General features: G+C 40.5%; 1 protein-coding gene across 8 annotated transcripts in view; it reads right to left on the bottom strand.

The window, feature by feature from the left end:
• BMPR1B (bone morphogenetic protein receptor type 1B) overlaps nucleotides 1–18,026 on the bottom strand; it is a 231,235-nt gene that overhangs the window by 23,422 nt on the left and 189,787 nt on the right. For 7 of the 8 annotated variants that reach the window (XM_014265404.3, XM_074540942.1, XM_026791992.2 and 4 more), the window contains one exon: nucleotides 6,897–7,053. In XM_014265404.3, the coding sequence (XP_014120879.1) occupies nucleotides 6,897–7,036 (140 nt within the window). In that variant the 5' untranslated portion in view covers nucleotides 7,037–7,053. Of the gene's footprint in view, nucleotides 1–6,896; nucleotides 7,054–17,390; nucleotides 17,601–18,026 lie in introns of those variants that run through there. The other variant, XM_074540943.1, reaches the window with a different exon arrangement.

The following is an 18,026-nucleotide window of genomic DNA, read 5'->3' as shown; positions in this document are numbered from 1 at the left end:
ATGTAGGAAACAAGAGCCACAGTTACACATTTAAGAGACAAATACAATTTGTAAGTATTAGGTACACTACCAAGAGATGCTGCACAGGATCACGTCAAACATTTTCTGTGGCATGTTTTTATATTAGTGGGGCAGGGGTTAGCCACAGTAAGCTTATTACTTCAAAAAATAATAAATCATGACTTCTGGATCTGAAAAGTAACCAATTGCACATTACAAATTACTTTCTCAGGGAAGCCAGCAGTGACTTCTACCCTTCTTTACATTGTACATAGGATTGAGGCAAAGGAGACAGCAACCCTTCTGGGCAACAGCCACCTTGATGCCATTGCTTGAGCTGAAAAGATAGGAACAATAGGATTGCCAAGAGAGACTGTAAGGAATCCATTAGAGAAGAATATTATATTAGATTAGATTTTATTTGTTTGCATGGTGCCTTTGATTCAAAATAATGAGTAAGTTTAACCCAGGGGACAGAGCAACAAAACAATAAATTGCTATCAAGTGAAACACAAAAATGGACTCTACAGCTAACAGCAAAAAACTCAAAACTCTTGGTTCATCAAAGAAAAGCAGGGGAAGGAAAAGTCAATTTGTTTGCAAAAGGGAGAAAAAGAAACAGAAAGTCTGCCATTTCAATTTTATTTTTCTGACTTATGGGACTCTGATTCTTAGCTCACTTATGCAAATTGAAGTCAAGCTCCTCATGCACTTTAGTCCCTGGAAAAATTTTACTCCAAATTTAAAAAGAAAAAATTAGATTGGGTAGAGCAAAACAAAGAAGTGATGAAGCTCTAATAATAAGTCTAAACCATACTCTTTACAGATGTTAGAATAATGAAGGAGAAGTGAGAGAAAAAAATAACATCGATGAGGAGAATAAACACTGCTATGCTTGTTTCTACCTGTAAGAAAAAAATAAAAACCAAACAAAAAACCCAAACAACAAAAAGTTTTCATGCAATGCAAGAACTCATTATCTTTTTGAGAATTTCTGAGGTGCTTGGGTGAGAGGGAGAAGGGACGCTTCTGAAAAGAAAAAGGATCTCCTACCTGCTTTCCCCCCTCACCCCAACCTGTTCTCCTGGTTCACAGGATGTCAAATGGACCACACACTGCAAGAAAAAGGGCAGGGCACACCCCTGCTGTTTTATTGATTTTCCCACCTCACACCTGACTAGGGTAGAAATGAAACTTACTAATACAGCCCGTAAGAAACAAATCAGAGATGTGTGCAGTCTCAAATTTTATACTTACTTTGGTGACTACAGAGAAAGAAGCATCTGTACATCACTGACACTTGCAAAGCAGTATGAAAAACCTATTCTCCACTTCCTAGAACAAAACTGTAGTATAGAACTGCAGTTTTCTTTTCACAAGCTGCATTGTGAATTCTGATTTTTTGTAATTTGATTCTGCAAATGGTGTGTAAAGAAGGAATTCAGTGTGGATACAACTGGATACATCTGGGTACACATCCACTAACCTCCTCCACTGAAGCACCATCATTAGAGTACGGTGCAGGGGAGTGATTCAACTCACTTTGGATGAGATCACTAATAGAGATTTGCTGTGTCACATATTTGCCAAGAGTGAATTCTTACAGCCAGGTCAAATGCCAGGAGAATGAAGGGAGTTAATAGTGAAACACTGACAGACAGTGATATAGAAGGTGCTGCTCCAATTACAGATTACCACAAAGAAAGCAGAGATCTTAACTCAGACCTTTCCTAAATGTCACAAGAGAGGAACCAAGGCCAACAGCTTTGCATCTGCTCACACAGATGTCCCCACTGGCCAGCAGCCATTTCTCACAGAAGCTGTGATTCCTCAGCTTCCCAAACCTGCCTGCTGGAGATTTCCCACCCGGCTCTGTGAGTGTGTGACACAGCCAGGGATGGCAGTACACAACTTAGAAAAGCAACATCTTTCCCTCATTTAATGCTTATCACAAAAAGACAGGTAACTTTGATAATTTGATGAACAGATCTCTTATCTTTAATTTGATTTCAAATGAGTCCATACAAGTATTATTACTTTTTTCAACTCCTCCTCTTCATATTCCTCATTTTGATACAAGAGCATTTTTTCACTTCCATCCAAAGCAGCATGACAAGTCTCTGCACTCTTTTAAAAATTATTTAAAAATTTCCTGTATAAAGGAGAAAATTTCTAAATAAACATAAACATTAAAAAATTGAAAGGCTAACATCTAAGATCTCACCTTTCCTTTATCAGAAAATGTTCAAATTTTCCCTAAAAGTTAAAGTTGATTAAAACAAAAGTTGTCTGAGCTCGGTGCTTTAGCCACTGTCAAAGTCTTTTTTTTCCCACATACCAAATTACAAAGAAAATTCAAGCATATCATCTGGAGAACAGGACAATGAAAATAACATCACTCAAGTGAATTATCAGCTTTGGTACCACTGAAAAAGCAACTTAATTATTTAATTGCTTTAGATAACCAAAGACACAGTTGGGCAGAAATACAATCTAGTAGGAAACACACAGGAACTTAAACTTTATCAGCCCAATCTTTAAAACTGTCAGCATTTATTTGTGCATGAAAATAGAGTGCGACAAGGCACCTAATTAGCCTCTGCCTTTACTGCAATCCCATTACAGTCAAAGCCAATTAATCGTAACATCGTGCTTTAAAATGTGCAATTAATTATGATCACACACAACTGTCCGTGCATTCACTCTGAACACAGAAAACTTGAAATGGAACAGCAAAACAAGGTCCTGGTTGTGTTCAAAGCAGTTTTGACCTTCTTTACTGAAAGCCTTTTATGAATTGCACAGATGTTCAGAAAGAAGAATAAAGTTTCAACATGCAGCAGTTTAACACACCCTTTGCAAGCAGAGGACTGTGAGCCTTCTCCAAAGGTTTCATCTGTCAGGGACCCTGAGTGCACTAATATTTTTTAACTGCCCACAGTGGCCCCACTTGTGACTCCTCTTTCCCCCTACCCAGAACCCCTGAGCAGAGGTACAGGAGTGCCTGTCTCCACCATGGGAAGGGCTATTGAAGGATTTATTTCTTCTTTTGTGTTCACATATCCATGGGGAAATGGGGTCCTGGTGAATGAGGATATCAGCCTTAGCTCCTGCCTTGGTCCCCTTTTGCTACACTTTGGCATTAACCCTCCCTCAATGAGCTCCCCCTGCAATGGGTCTGCCAAAACTTCACTCTGCTCAGGGGCTGCCCCATTTTTTAAAGCTCCCTCTAACTAGAGCTATGGCTTTTCTGCTTAGACAGAAAAGCATTCTGCCTTTTAGGCTGCAGTGTTATCCTTAACTGTCCAAACTATTGTTGGACTTAAACTGCAGAAGTATAAAGAAAGGGAAATTCTGTATAGGAACACAGCAGGCTATTGGAGGATTTGATATAGATGTGGTTAAAGAATATTGGCTTTTAAATTTCTACAAATACAATCATGGAGAGGATTTTAAACGGCCACCAGATGTCCTCATTTTTATATAAACATTCAGACCCCTGGTACTATAAGCCAGATATATACTTTAAAGCTGAATACCTGTGGTAGCAAATAGAAATCTTCATGTGAGATGAGAGACTGTTTCTTAGGAGAAAATTTTAATGGTGATTGCAATAAGAATAGCTATTCTATTCTGAGAGTTTTAATTTAAACACAGCTGGAAATGCTTTTGCATCGAACTTTCAGAGGTTCTTGCTCCTGGGCTCATAAAATGCTTCACTGCTTTAGTAAGAACCCTGGTAAGGACAGTGGCTGATGCTCTCCAGAGCTCAAATCCTGGCTGTGGATGTACTCAGTGAATTTCCTGGGTGTCAGAGCATTGCCAGGCCCTTGGGTGCTCCAGAACACACTGGCTCATTCCTGTTGGGCTGGCAGGTCCAAACTCTGAAGGTCCAAGCACAGCCTAAAGCTTAACAGATTGATAAGAGCTGAAAAGAGGTTTGATCTTAAAATTTTTCTTAAAAAATTTTAAATGTTTTTAGTGGCTACATCTGTGGCAAGCAGATGATTATTGAAATAACTTTTAATCTGAAGCATTTAATTTATTCTTCAGACAAATACTGCAACTGACACTTCTTGAACTTCCAAATGGGGAAGCTTCCTTTATAGTGACGCTCAGTGATTCCCTGAGTGCTTTAAAATTGTGCCAACAGTTGTTCACACAGGATGAAATACAAAAGTTGCTGCCTGACTAGTAGGATGATTCCAAACCTCAGGGGAAATTTATAATCCCTGCTAACCTGGTTGGTTGTGCTCAAATCTTTTGAAATTTTGTCTCTATGCAGCCAACAAAGAAGACACCTAATAACCAGCTAACCAGACACCTAATAACCCCTCTTTCCCAAGAGAAGGCTCAGGATCTTCTTTTCTCTATAATCCATAATTACAGCTATGTAGCAGAGAATTTAAAAAAGGAATTACTACATTAACAGTTAAATAGATGCAGGGAAAACAAGGGGTGTTGAGTCCCTCACACCTCACTGCAGCTCTCACACCAAGGCAGTGGGAGCCACAGCAATGATCACTACCATAAACATGATTGTTGCTGACAAGCCATGAAGGCAGTGCATTTAAATTAATTTAATTTGTTTTATATTACTCCAAACTCCTCAGCAATTTTTCACTTACACTGTTGCTCACTGGGCCAGTGGCAAGGTGGGTATTGCTCAGGTGACAGCACAGGGCAGGAGAGAGGACCTGACCTAAAGCAAGTCTCCTGATTGTTCCAGGAAACTCCTAACTGGACAGAAAAGTGATAAATATTTGATGGATGAATTCCAGCTTCAATTATTATTTTGATGTCTAAACTGGAAAAAATCATTCTGGCAATAAAGCAGAACATTCAAGCCTGAAGTCTTCAAGGATTATGAAGACAAAAGGAATTACAGCTTTGTGTTTTATTACCACTTAACTGCCTATCCTTGGGCATTAACACCTAAAAAAGTTTGACATTTGACACCATAAAGGAGACTGAAGAGAGTTTCTTTAAAGTACTGCAGTGAGGGAAAATGCACAAATGCATTCTAACAGGACATTCACTCATAGTTCCATAAAAAATAATTAATGCCAATGATGCCTACAAAGATACATGCAAAAGCAGGTTATCCAACAGCTGGGGGATAAACCTTGTTCAGTCAGTTCCTAACAATGATCCCTTTGTGCTTCCTAATTCAAGGATTTAAAAGTGATCTGCAAATTCCCTGTTGCTGCATGTGTGAGACAGCACATGGGAAAGCTGTGGCTCTTGCTGGGCAGGAACAGGAAACAGCTGATTGACGCTGCAGGGGACCAGCAAATTGGTATCAGAGTGGGGTTTTACAGCTTTTTAAACTGACTGTCATGTGAGAGCAGTTAGGTCTAACTCCTGGCTGGAACATGGGCTTGTAGGAAGAGGGTTAGAAAGGGGGAATGGTATTTACAGCTGTCACCAAAACTTTGATATGTTTTAGTAGGAAACCGCAGGCTGAGAAGAATTAAGTCAGGCTGCAAACCCACGCTCAAAAATCCAACAAAGCAATCAGTGCCTTCAGCAACCTTAGGCTTTCCCCCTTTCTCTTTTAGATACACTGTCTCGAAGAGCTAACACAACATCAGACAATCTCACCTCAAAGAGCACTGCATCTCCAGCAGGGCTCACATCTGTGCCCTGCTTCGATGCCTCTCTGACTCCCACAGCTCCACCAGGCTGAGAGTTGGTGTCTCCAGTATCTCACCTGCTCCTAGCCAAGCAGAGAAGTTTAAATCCCGCATATGGAACGTGAGGAGCTCAGCCCAACTCTGCTGCAGCTAAAGCAAACTGTATCTGCACCTCAAGCCAAGACAGAGGTTCATTCAACGCTCACTCAACTCTCACTCAACAGCAATTGAATGTGTCCAGCAAGAGCTGCTTTTGGGTAGGGAAACAGCAGCTTGGTCCCCCCCACAGGTCCCCTCAGTCACCTCTGCTTGCTTCAGCCAGGGCCAGGGCAACACAGACCAGTGCTGAGGCTTCAAGGAGATTGTGCACATCTGGACCTGCCTCTCCCCCAGGGAGCCAAAAGGTCCTGAGGAAGCAGAATCCAACCCAGATGAGAAATATGTACTACTCTAAGCCCAAAATTAAACAGAAGGCTACAGCTCATAGACAAAAATACTCAACACTTCACCTCAAGATAGTTTTCTTTTTAGCATAGAAACAAAAAAAAAATAACGAAACCCAAACCCCAAAGCCTTAAGGACCTACAGATACATCTGCTTTAGACACAAACAAAGACCAGGGTTCTTATAAATAGTATTCTATTAAGAGTGATTACAAATTTATAAGCATTTATTGACATTTCAATATATCTTGTATTTGTTTAGATTTAGAGCAAATTTGGGGAAGAATTTTTGAAAGGAGCTTTGGTGGGAAAAGCAGATTTAATCGGCTCTTCTCTTTAACTGGTCTGGGAGGAAAAAAATTGCGTGCTTCTTCTCTCTCCCCCTTCACTCTCTCTAACACTCTTAAAGGTACAAAACTTATTATTATTCAACATAAACAGAATGAGACGACTGGGGATAAAAGCATCATATAGTCAACTCAGGACATTCTCCACTAGGTCTCCTCTCATTAACTGCATGCTTCTTTAAAAACAAAGTTCAGCCTTCAGAATATTTCATACGCAATTCATTAAAACAAGTATTATCTAAAATTATAAATATGTGTATGCCCTAACAAAACAAAGCAAAACAAAACAAAAACCAACAACCTTGCAGCTGATATCTAGGTAAAAATTACTTCTGATTTTTAGACACAGTGAAAACCAACTCATTTACATATAACTGCTTGAACAAAAACTGCAACACCCAACTTGGAATTGCTGAGCTGCCACGAGTTTGTTTTGCCATGCATTATCAGCAGATATCCATCCCACAAACCTGCAGGTGTTGTTGACCGAGTCCTCAGGGCAGTGGTGGTGGCACTGGCAGGACAGTTTCTTCTGGGGAGGAGCAGGGGCCGTGCTCTCACTGTCTTTTCTGGTCTCCATGCTCAGCTTGCCAGAACTTCGCAAGGCCATGTTGTCTAGAAAACTGGCTAAGAGAGGAAGAAAAAGAAACAGTTCTAGGCTGTATTGCAAGATCAGAAATGAAGCCTTTAAACTGCTTCTACCTATCAAAACTTCAGAAAGTTATTAGAGATGAGGGTTCACTACACAGTGTTTTTCTGTAGTTTGACATGGTCACCATGGTTGAGCTTATTGGGCCTCGGTGGTATTAGATCAAAGGTACTGATGTTTGAGCTCTGCCACTGCCTGGAGATATATTGTACTTTTATTATTACATATTGCACAGTACAGCTTTTCTTCTATTGCATTACACAGGTCAAATCCTTGCTTACACCTCTGAGTTTTCTTTATCTCCACAGCACTCGGCACAGATCTACATTCACTGAACCCCATAAAAATCAGTGGGATTTATGGTACTCCAGGCAGAACAGAACATGAGCATACAATTCAACAAAGTCTTAACAGAAAGTGATGTTCTTTCAAATTCAACAGCATGTTCTGCCACTGAATTGCAAAAGCCTTGCTTGGAAAACAAGGGAAAGAGCTCACTTCTGTAAAAGAAAAGTCTATAAACAAAGTAAAAGAGAAGAATGTGGTTTCGGATGAACAATGCTGAAATATATGGAGGTGATTATTTCTAAAAATATCAGAGTACTGAATCTCCATGGAGCTGGTGGAGTACAGCTGGAGATGTTGGTGACAGGCTAGGAGATGTTTAAGCACCCTCCTTCCCCCAGCTCTACTCATAAATATCAACTTTCAGTCCTTGTGAAAATTTTAAGCCTCAAAGACAAAAATGAGATTAGCATGAAAAGCTTCAACTGGCAATTCCTCTGTCTCCTTTTGGTTCCCTGTAAGAAATCTTACCAAAGGGTCACTTATAAGCAGCAGTCTCCAACAGAGTAGCTGAAGAGCTGGCTTCAAGTGCTTGATTTAATGTTGTCTTTATAAACAACTGGTATTATAATTATTTTGACTGCTCTTCACTCTAAGATTTTTCCAAATCACCATAATTAGGATTAATTTATTGTGGAGCTGATAAATAATTATATCTTTTTTAGCTCCCTATGGAGAGATAGGGTGGGCAAACAGGCAGAGGGGATGGGGACAAGCAGCAGCACTTCAGGGCTTGGACTGCAATCAACAACTGAGGTGATGAGAGTGAGGCTGAAGGACTCTGAAGCAGTGGAGGAAGCACAGGGCTCTTCTACCAGTCCTTGCCCTTAGGAGGACTGATAAAGCCCAGTCTGGGCTCCTGGGAGCATGGGACCAGCCAGGGCACACCATGCCTCCAGCTGCATATCCCTCCTCTCCTGTGCCAGCTCTGGTGGCACAGGACAGGCACTGGGACCAGCAATTGGCTGACAGGCTTTTGTTTTCTGCAGTGTAACTTGAGAGAATGCAGCTTATCCCCAGCAAAGTCAGGAAAAAGCTGCAACCTGTTAACCCTGGGAGAAGTGGGGCTTTGCACATAAGAACACTGCATTTAGAGAAGTGCTAGTCTTTTTAACACCACAGCTCTTCCATCCTTGCACATTCCTTGCACAAGACATATATCAATAATATCAGGGTGATACACATGAAAGAGAATCGTTCACCATGCCAGACTAATGCTCCTATGAATCACAAACTCAAACAGCTTGGCCTCTGCTCAGTACCTCTGTATGCCACTGAAACCAACTGGCCTCTTGATCAGCTCACCTCTTTCTAAAGTCAAACCAGATCACCAGTTACAAAACATATACAAACCATGGGCTCATAACCCCTGTGCCCAGCATTAAGATATAAACTGGATTCATGACACGACTGGCTGCTAGTCCCATACTGTTTTCAGTAAGATTTGGCAAAATCAGAACTGAATGCATGAGTTCACTCAAGGTGAATTGTGTGTATGTGTTGCTGTGTACTCACAGCTGTACCTTAAGATGAAGCAGATGCTTAAATTAAGAGAAAAACAATGCACTGTTGTTTGTTTCTTCTAATATGATTAGGGAGCCTGTGCATAACAAATTAATATCAAAAGATATTTGCTCTCTGGGTCACAGGATTAGGGATTACCTAAATTCCCTTTCAAACAGCCATTTTTTCAGTAGTACTTTGTTACCATTGGATGGGGAATGTCCATATTATTATTCCTGTCAAGGATTTTCAGACTTCAAGCTCATGAGGCAACCAAGTGAACTTCTAGCTCACAAGTGTAACAGTTTACTCTGTCATTTCCACAACTCTTTCTACAAGCTACCTGCAGATTTAGCAGGGATCTTTCTCCAACAGGGAGTGTAAAGACAAAAGCTTATACCTAGCACAAAAAAAGGGGGAAGGTTTAATTATATATTTGATGGTGCCTGAATATGTTAAATTTAGGCAGCTAAATGCCATCCTCATAATATATACAACCACAGATCATTCACTTTTCCAACAAGCATAAAAGAAGTCATACCTAAACACAGTCTGTGGCCATCACTCACCAGTGATGTGATCATGAACAGCTTCTGCAAAACTTGCCATAAACAACAGCTTCCACCCCTAGACCTGTTGCACTCCCAGATATAATAAGACAGACAGAAGCTGCTGAATTGGAATCAAAAATCTGAAGTACCAGCAAATCATCAGAGGTGGGTATTTAGAGATCTAATGTGGATTTGGGAAAATTTAGGACAGATGGTATGGCATTCAAATTTACACCTTCCAAGAGTTGAAATTAGGAATGCAGCCTAGTATTTTGCTTCCACATAATGCCCAGAGCAAAACTACTGCAAAATCATACCAGCTCATGTCAAATATATTAGATCCAATAAAACAAAAATTGGCAGGAATAAGACAGTTTCAATCAAGCTCTTTTCTGTTTTCTAAAATGTAAAACTCTTCTCACTCTATTCTCTTGCTCCTTTCACACCTTCGTTTCCTGGCTGCTAGCTAAAATGATGGGCAGATCTTTTGCCTCTGAAATTCAGGTGTCTCACCCAGCAGATAATCATGGAGCATCTAAGAACTCTTCTCCTCCCACTCAGAGCTGAGTTTCAACAAGGTCTCTTGACTTCTATGTCTGCTTGACTTCAGCACAGAAAGGTTTTCCAGCAGTCCCTTCCCTAAAGGAAACGTGCAGGAAGGAACTCACAAGAGAAATGGGGAGAACTTTGCAGCTTGGCAACAAGTTCCTCCTGATTTCAGGTGTGAAAAGCACAGTTTGGGATGGTGAACAGCTTGTTCATCCTGCATTTGCTGCTATTCTGTAACAAGCACATGTTGGTCATGCAGACCTGGCTCTGTCTAGGGTTTAGAAGCCCTTTGGGTTTTGAAATCTCTCCTAGAGCTCTGAAAACAAGAGATTTCAGGCTATTTAATCTTGGCTGCTTCTTTGTTGTAACCTATTCTGTTGCAGTCTGCTTACAGTCAGCTTCCCATCCCTTAGGAGAAATGCAAAAAACAGTGGTATCAAAAATAAGGTTATTTTAGTCTGCTGAGAAACTCACTGACTGCATCAGGGAATTCATCAAAGCTGTTGATCACCTGAAGCTCATCATCAGACTGGTACAGATTCATCAGGTTCAGCTGAGTTTCTCAGCTTAACTTTCCTTTTCCGCTAAAATTCAGCATGTACAAAGCACCATCCACCACAAGGACTGGAAGTCAGCTGCCAGGGCTTTGATGTCCCTTTGGAGTGCTACTCCTGAGAAATATTTTCCTCTCTAGGACTGGGACCACTGGAAACTGTGATGTGGTGGCCTCTGTTACAAATCTCTACCTGGGAATGGGGATGTGTGCAGCATGCTACTGCTTGGTTTTTTCCATGTGTTAGTGTGTTTCTCCCTCTATGCTTTGGGGTCCCTTCCAGAAAGGAACATCTACAAAGATCCTGAATTCAGGAGAAGGAAAACAATGAAAATAAAGCGCTGTAAAATGAAAGTCATTCTCATGGTCATACAGGATAATGTTAATGTCTAATTTAAACCTCTACTAACCTCCAGAGTCAACAAATAAACCTTCTTGGATATAATCTTCCATCTATCAGCACTAAGATTTGCAGCAAATAACTTTGTCATGTGGCACACCCTTTCATGGCATTTCAGGGAGTTCTGCTGTAATTTTTTACATGTGTGAGAAGCATCATAGATCCCCACTCCACAATGACAATTAAGAAACTATAAGGATGAATTCTAACTTGATTTTAAACAGTGTGGTTGTTTGTTGGTTTGACAGGTCTGCAGGCAGTGGTACCTCACACACAAAAGGAAAATCACCCATTTAGGCTTAACACTGGCTCAAAAAATATCTGATCTAGAGAGCCAGCCTTTCCGTGTACATTCAGTCCTCAAACTCTCTGCCATGGCTGCCAATAAGTACTTCAGCCCCTGCCAACTGCAGCCATAGCTATGTGATTTGGACAGAAATTTCTCCACTAGAATCTGGATAAAGCCCAGTGACTCATTTCACACTGGCCCATGGCCATTGGATGGTAATGACTTTTGGGCACTGCTCCGATTCAACAAGTCTGGTAATGCAGGAGGTGAAAAGCTCTTTATTCTGTTTCTCTGTATTCTGTGGTTTGAAGTTTAAGCCATCCTGTTCCTGAAGGATGAAGAATTAGCAATAGTTATCTTAACAGATTGATTTCTGTGCCACAGCTGTGAGATTTATGTGCTGTCTATGCAGTGAAAAAAGCAAATATGTCATGACCTTGCAGGGGTTCGTAAGGAATAAAAGTCAGACTTGTTCCTTCCCCAAAGAGATGCTAAGGACAAAAAAAAATTTAAAAAAAGTTCAATACCATCCATTCACGTTTTCCCAGTCTAATAACAACATCTGGCCACCCCCTGAGCGCAAGCAAGGCTTACAGCTTCAGGGTAGGCACACACCAAAGAAGCGCTACACACCAAGGAACAACTTGTTTCAACATATTTCAACTGCTCCTTTAAAATGGAAATTAAGGATATTCATACAAAACTGTCTGAACTGTAATTGAAAACAAACCCAAACAATGCAAACCTGAGAAGAAAATCAGTCAACTTGATAAAATAGTTAAGATGGAAATTTTAAACCACAAGATGATTTCATCAATGTTCTGCACTAATCTACATAGTGTGCTTTTCCTCAAAATAGATTTTATTAAAATACAAAATTATCTTGCAACATCCTGCTGGAGCTTCCTATGCCATATGATAAACCACAGCCTGATGACTTCCCACCAGGCCAGGGCTATACCATCAACATGATTGTTTTAGGAGAAAGGGAAATAAGTTACTGCTAACTCACTGTACTTTACTGCTCCCAGATAAAAGAATTTCAATGGGATATTTTTTGGCAAATAGTCAGCAATAAAAACACAGCACAGTTAAAAGACTTGAAATAAATTACACCTCTTAACTCAGCCTGATCCACTGTGTAAAATAGTCAAGAGGTAACAGTAAAACACTTTTTTATTGGTGATAAGTACATAACAGAGAAGGAAAACTGGATCATGAATTTCCCTTTGCTGTATATTCAAGGCTATCATAAAATTCAAGGAAATATCAGATGCTGAGACCTTCATATTTTTGATCCAAAACTACAGCAAACAAAATCTGGTATTAACACAGCAGAAAAAAACCAGAAAACAGCACACTTTGCTTTTCAGTATGTGGCTATATTGCACTAGTGAGCCCAAACTGAGATTAGTATCAATGAGTGCTTGAAAACAGCTGTACCTTGATATACACCCACTGTAATAAACTGACATACTACAAAAAATGTAACATTGTAGGGCTTATGTATGATTTGCACCATTTCCCACCTATGCTGGATTCCTTATACAACAAAATGCAGAGAACCTACAAGTTGCTCCTTCTCATCTCTATATTTCAAAATTTGGGGTGGTTTTGTTTTTATTCATAATCCAAATAAGGTTTAAAATAAAATGTGCTTTTAAGCAACCTGTCAAGGCAGTTTTCTTAAAAACTGTTTCTCTCCATATTCATAGAATTGCCACTGACTTCCGATATAGCTACAAGCATCCAGCACCACATTAAATGATGTCTTTATTTTTCAAAATTATTAGCTAAAAAGTTTAGCATGTAATGTAATAAGCTGTGACAAAGCCACTGAGAAAACACCCTCCAAACTAATATCCATTCTATACTCACAACTTACAAACACAAAGGCTTCTTTGCTAACACAGCCCATGGCAAATGCACGTGTAATTTGCTGTCTGCTTTCCTCTCATTTCTGGTGCCCACAGTTAATCTTTGACATATTTTTCATTTGGAAGAAAATGGAAATTGGTTGGCACATTTCTATAGCATGTACCAACACAACATTAAAAAAAAAATAGAACAGAAAGACAACTAAAATTTTCAAGGGAAAGTGCATGCAAAGTGTTTTATCCTGTTAGCTTGGACTCAGTAAAGTCTATCTCTATCCAGTGTAATTCCCCATTAATAAATATTCCCCAGCTGTGTCAAACACCTTGTCTAATTCTATCTTCTACAATTCTTTGGCTCAATGTATAAATTCTCTATGACAAAATAAAAGCTTTTAAAATACAAGTTAGTCTTTAATATTTGCAAAGATGAATGAGCAGGTAGTCCATACATTTCTCATTAAGATACCAACACAATTTCTTTATTTTAATCCCTTTTCAGGAGCTGTATTTTACACAGCAAAGGTAAATGTGTTGGAGCTATCCATCTGGAACAATCAAATGCAAATACTTCATAAATACTAAGGTGAGATCCAAAGTCCAGTGTGAGAATCACTGATTCTTCTGGACACAAATAGAGATATTGAAGGTCATCTTTGCATCAGACCATACTCCAGGAATCTCTGACCCAGAAGGAATACTTTAAGGAAGATGTTCCCTTTGTCAAGGAGGATTGGATTAAAGAATACCTAGACAAATTTGATATCCACAAGTCCACAGGCCCTAACGGGATGCATCCATGAGTGGTGAGAGAGCTGGCATACACCAGAATGAGTCTACTCGTGATCATCTTTGAAAGGTTGTGGCAATCCACAGAGATACATGAGAACTGGAAGAAAGGAAATGTCATCCCAGTTTTCAGACAGGGCAGGAAAGAGGAATCAGGGATCTGTTGGCCAGTCAGTCTGACTTTAATGCCTGAGATCAGCTCACGTGGATAGAGCACAGTGCTAATAACACCAAGGTGATGGGTTTGGTCCCATGTGGGCCATTCACTCAAGAGCTGGCCTTGATGATCCTTGAGGATCCCTTCCAATGCGAATATTCTGTGAAAAAGAATGATGGAGCACCTCATTCTGGAGGCCATCTCCCTCAACACGAATGACAAAAGAGTGATCAGGAGCAGTCAACGTAAATTCACTAAAGCTGAATTATGGTCAAAACAGGGGATGGAATGTAGGGCACAAGTATGTAAAAAAAGACAATTTGGATATCAACAAACAGCAGAGTCTGTGCCACACTCTAAATTAAAAAAAAAATTAAAAAAAATATAGGAAGATTATTGTCAACATCCTTATGGCTGTCATTTCTGCTTCTAAGCTGCAAATCACCACATTCTTGCAGTTCCAAGCAGCAAACACCAAATGTGATCACCAAGAGATTATGTAAATGTCACTACAAGTGATCTTGAAAACTCTCCTCAGCAGCAGCAACAGGGGAAAGAATACACAGATGGGAAGCAATGCAATGTGATACCACTGCTACTAATCCATGCTTTGCTATCTGATCTTTAGGAAAGAGCAAAGATTGCACTGGGCAAGCTGCAGATTTTTACTTATTATCATTTTAGATGATACTGAGATCGAGGGATTCAGAGAATGGAATTTAAATGAAACAGCAAGAGACAGCTTTGACCTCATGGATCTCTTAGATATGTTCAATAAATCACTGTCACTCCTGTTGCCTTTCCAGAAGAGAAGAAACACAAGAGCACCATGCAGCTGAGACAAAAATAGTGCCTGGAAGATAAAAATACCAGCTAGCCATTCTCACCTCAAGATCAAAGACTGCACCTGGATATTAAAATATAATTAGCATGTGCACATGCCATGCCTGCAGAAACCAGTGCCAACACTATTCAGAGGTGCTGGTGCCCTTCTGACTGACTGGGTTTACCTGTTCAGGAGTAAATGTGACATAACCCCAGCTCAGCCTAAAGAGCATTTACTTCCTAAATTACCAATTCCTTTCTAATTTCTGCTACACTGGTGTCATTCCCTTTCACTCTTCTTGTAAGAAAAAATTAAAAAATGTAGATATTCACAAAACCAGAACTGTCATACAGCTATTTTGGTATAAGCATGCTATATTTTTAATGGTTTTGTTTTGGTTTTTTTTCGAATTCTGTAGCCATAGATTTATAACTTCCTTTAAACTCGGTTTATTGATTAACTTATCATGCTTCCCAGATCATGGGAATGATGATGCTTCCTACCAGTTCCCCTTCCAACTTTTCCTCAAGTGCGTGCTTATCTTCCAGAAGGACAGATTATTTGGTGTCAGAAAAAAATACCTAGTATTTTGATAATTTTTCATGGATTAATACCATCTGCTTCCTAAAATCCCACATGTTTATGACACCCTCAGCAACTAACTGTTGCTGAATGAAGTGCTCAGGGACCTTCAGGAATTTTTCTGCCTGGAGGCAAATGCCACCCTGACAGGTCACCAGGCCCAGCAGAGTTTTAAGCAACTGAACAAGTGACAGTATAAATTGCTGCCCTGTTAAGCTGCCAAGGCAGGACTGCATTGAACTGACTGCTGCTACTGTTGGCCTCACCACACACGCTGTGCAGGCATTTGAACTGCATGAGTGGAAACCGTAAGCGATGAAGAAGATCTTTGTGTTCATGAACGAGGGCCGAGGCACAAACCTTATCTTCTGCAAACACAGCTGAATGCAACAGAAAGTGTCATTGACTTACTCACTTTGACAGAAAACAAACAAATCCATTTAGAGGGGGAGGAATGCATCTCTACTGCAAACCAAAATTAAATGCACGCATAAAACAACAATAGCAAATTTTGACCGCAGACATAAGCGCTATGGTTTTCCAGAAGTGTTTGAGCAGCCTAAAAGCACTTCCCTCTCTGAATGCTCCAGAGATCATGTCTGGGCAGGGAGGGAGTGTGTGCCACCCATGCCAGTGACAGTGCCACCAGCCCATCATCCAGTGCCCACCAACAGGCTCCCATGCTTGCCGACCCACTCAGGCCTCTGCAAGAGGAGGAACCAACGCTCAGCCCCACTGAGTTTGCTTGCTTTGCTTTTTTCCCAATGTCATACACATGTTTCTTCACAACTACACTTTACACACAACCTCAAAACCTAAGAAATGTGCACTGCAAATACCCTTGGCAAGCTCACATCCCATGTGCTCTTCTCCTTGACCAAAAGTTTTCAAGAGATAAATGTCAACCTTTCTTTCATTCTCTATAGATTGCTCCACAATTCTCATCAAATGTAAAACCTTTTTTTTCCAGTGTCCAGCCAGTAGGAGAAAAAATACGAACATATGAATGAGTAGGAGAAGAAGTACATGTGGTTTTATTATTTGACTATTTCTCCAATTAACCAGCGTTTAAAATGTATAGAACAGATGCAGCATTTTAATAAGCATTACTGACATACACAAGCACTATCTATCACCAAAGTTAGACAGAAGGGTGACAATCACTAAGGCTAAAACCAGTCCCAGCTCTGAAATTCAGGCCCACAATGCAAACCTGGCACCAGAATTAGCCTATTACTGCCAAAACCCTTATTTTTAAATTAACTTCAAATCCAAAGGTTAATATAAAAAAGAAAAAGTGAAACATCCTTTTAAGTTCAAGATCAGGCTGACTTCCAAGTACTAGTTCTAAAAGTCTCTTTTTCCTCAATCCTCACCAAAAAGAGTAACAGGAAGCCTTTTGTTTTATCTGCAGTATTTTCTCTGTAAATCTACCACCTTCCTCCTTCAATCTACACCAACCAAAGTGCACCTAAAGGCTTGCATCAGCCTCCTGACACTGTACAAAGCCTGACCCCCAGTCCAAGCCAATGAATAGGAAATCTCCAGTGTGTGTGTGTGTGTGAGTGTGTAAATGTGTCCCTGCAGGAGCCAAAGCTGCAAACACAAGACCCTGTGCACCACGAGCAGCTGGCTCCTTGCTGCCCCACATCTTGCCAGCACCCCAGCAACACTGCTCTTTCTTCAGTCCCTCTCTGACCTTTATGAAGAACCTACCAAACTTCACTTCTTTACTTTTTTTTCCCCCAGCCTCATAAGTGTTCTGCTCAAGCCAGGCTTAAAAAAATAAAAAAAATTATAAAGAATATAAAAGAAAGAAAAAAGAAGAAAAAGGGAAAGACGAGGTGGGGGAAGCACAAGTCCTTTGTGAGCTGAAAAGCTGAAGCTTTCTACTTACGCAGAGCGCTGCCAGATTCCCCCAGGATGAGGAGTCATGTGAGGAGGCAGAGGGTGGCTCTGCTAAGCAAACACAGCACCGTAGGCCGGGCTAATCCTGCACCTGTGGCGTGTTATTCAGCAGCAAAGAAATGCAGCCCCGGCTGCCTCTGCTTAATACGGCTCAGCTGTTTCCCTCTGCGCTCGCTTTGATTGTAAGCTGGCAAACAATATTATTCCAGCCCGGCGCAGAGGGGTACTCAGGCTACATAGGATGTGACAGTAAAAAGGCAAAAGGCAAAGAAAATCCTGGAATTACAAATAAAACAAAGATCCCGAGCAATACAGAGTTTCTAACTCGTTCCAGATGGTTGGCAATGCCTTCCAAGGTCAGTATATAAAACGCACACTGAAGCTGGAGCCTTCTGCTCCTCACCTCCCTTTAAAGTGGGGCTACTTGTGATACAGGATACACCACAGTGGCCTGGCCCTCATTTACCCAGTCCAATACATATTTGTCTATGAGAGCAATCACAAGGAGGTTTCCATGGGGTTTTAGGCTTCTTATGGTATAAAAAATGCCAACTGAGAACAGACTATGAAAAGAAATGGCATGCAACCAGCAATTTGGGATTATTTTTATTTTTCAGAGAAGGAT

Source organism: Zonotrichia albicollis, chromosome 5 (assembly GCF_047830755.1).
Source record: "Zonotrichia albicollis isolate bZonAlb1 chromosome 5, bZonAlb1.hap1, whole genome shotgun sequence".
NCBI classification, from domain to species: domain Eukaryota; kingdom Metazoa; phylum Chordata; class Aves; order Passeriformes; family Passerellidae; genus Zonotrichia; species Zonotrichia albicollis.
Note: the sequence above shows the minus strand (reverse complement) of the source record. Positions and strands in the feature narration are given on the sequence as shown.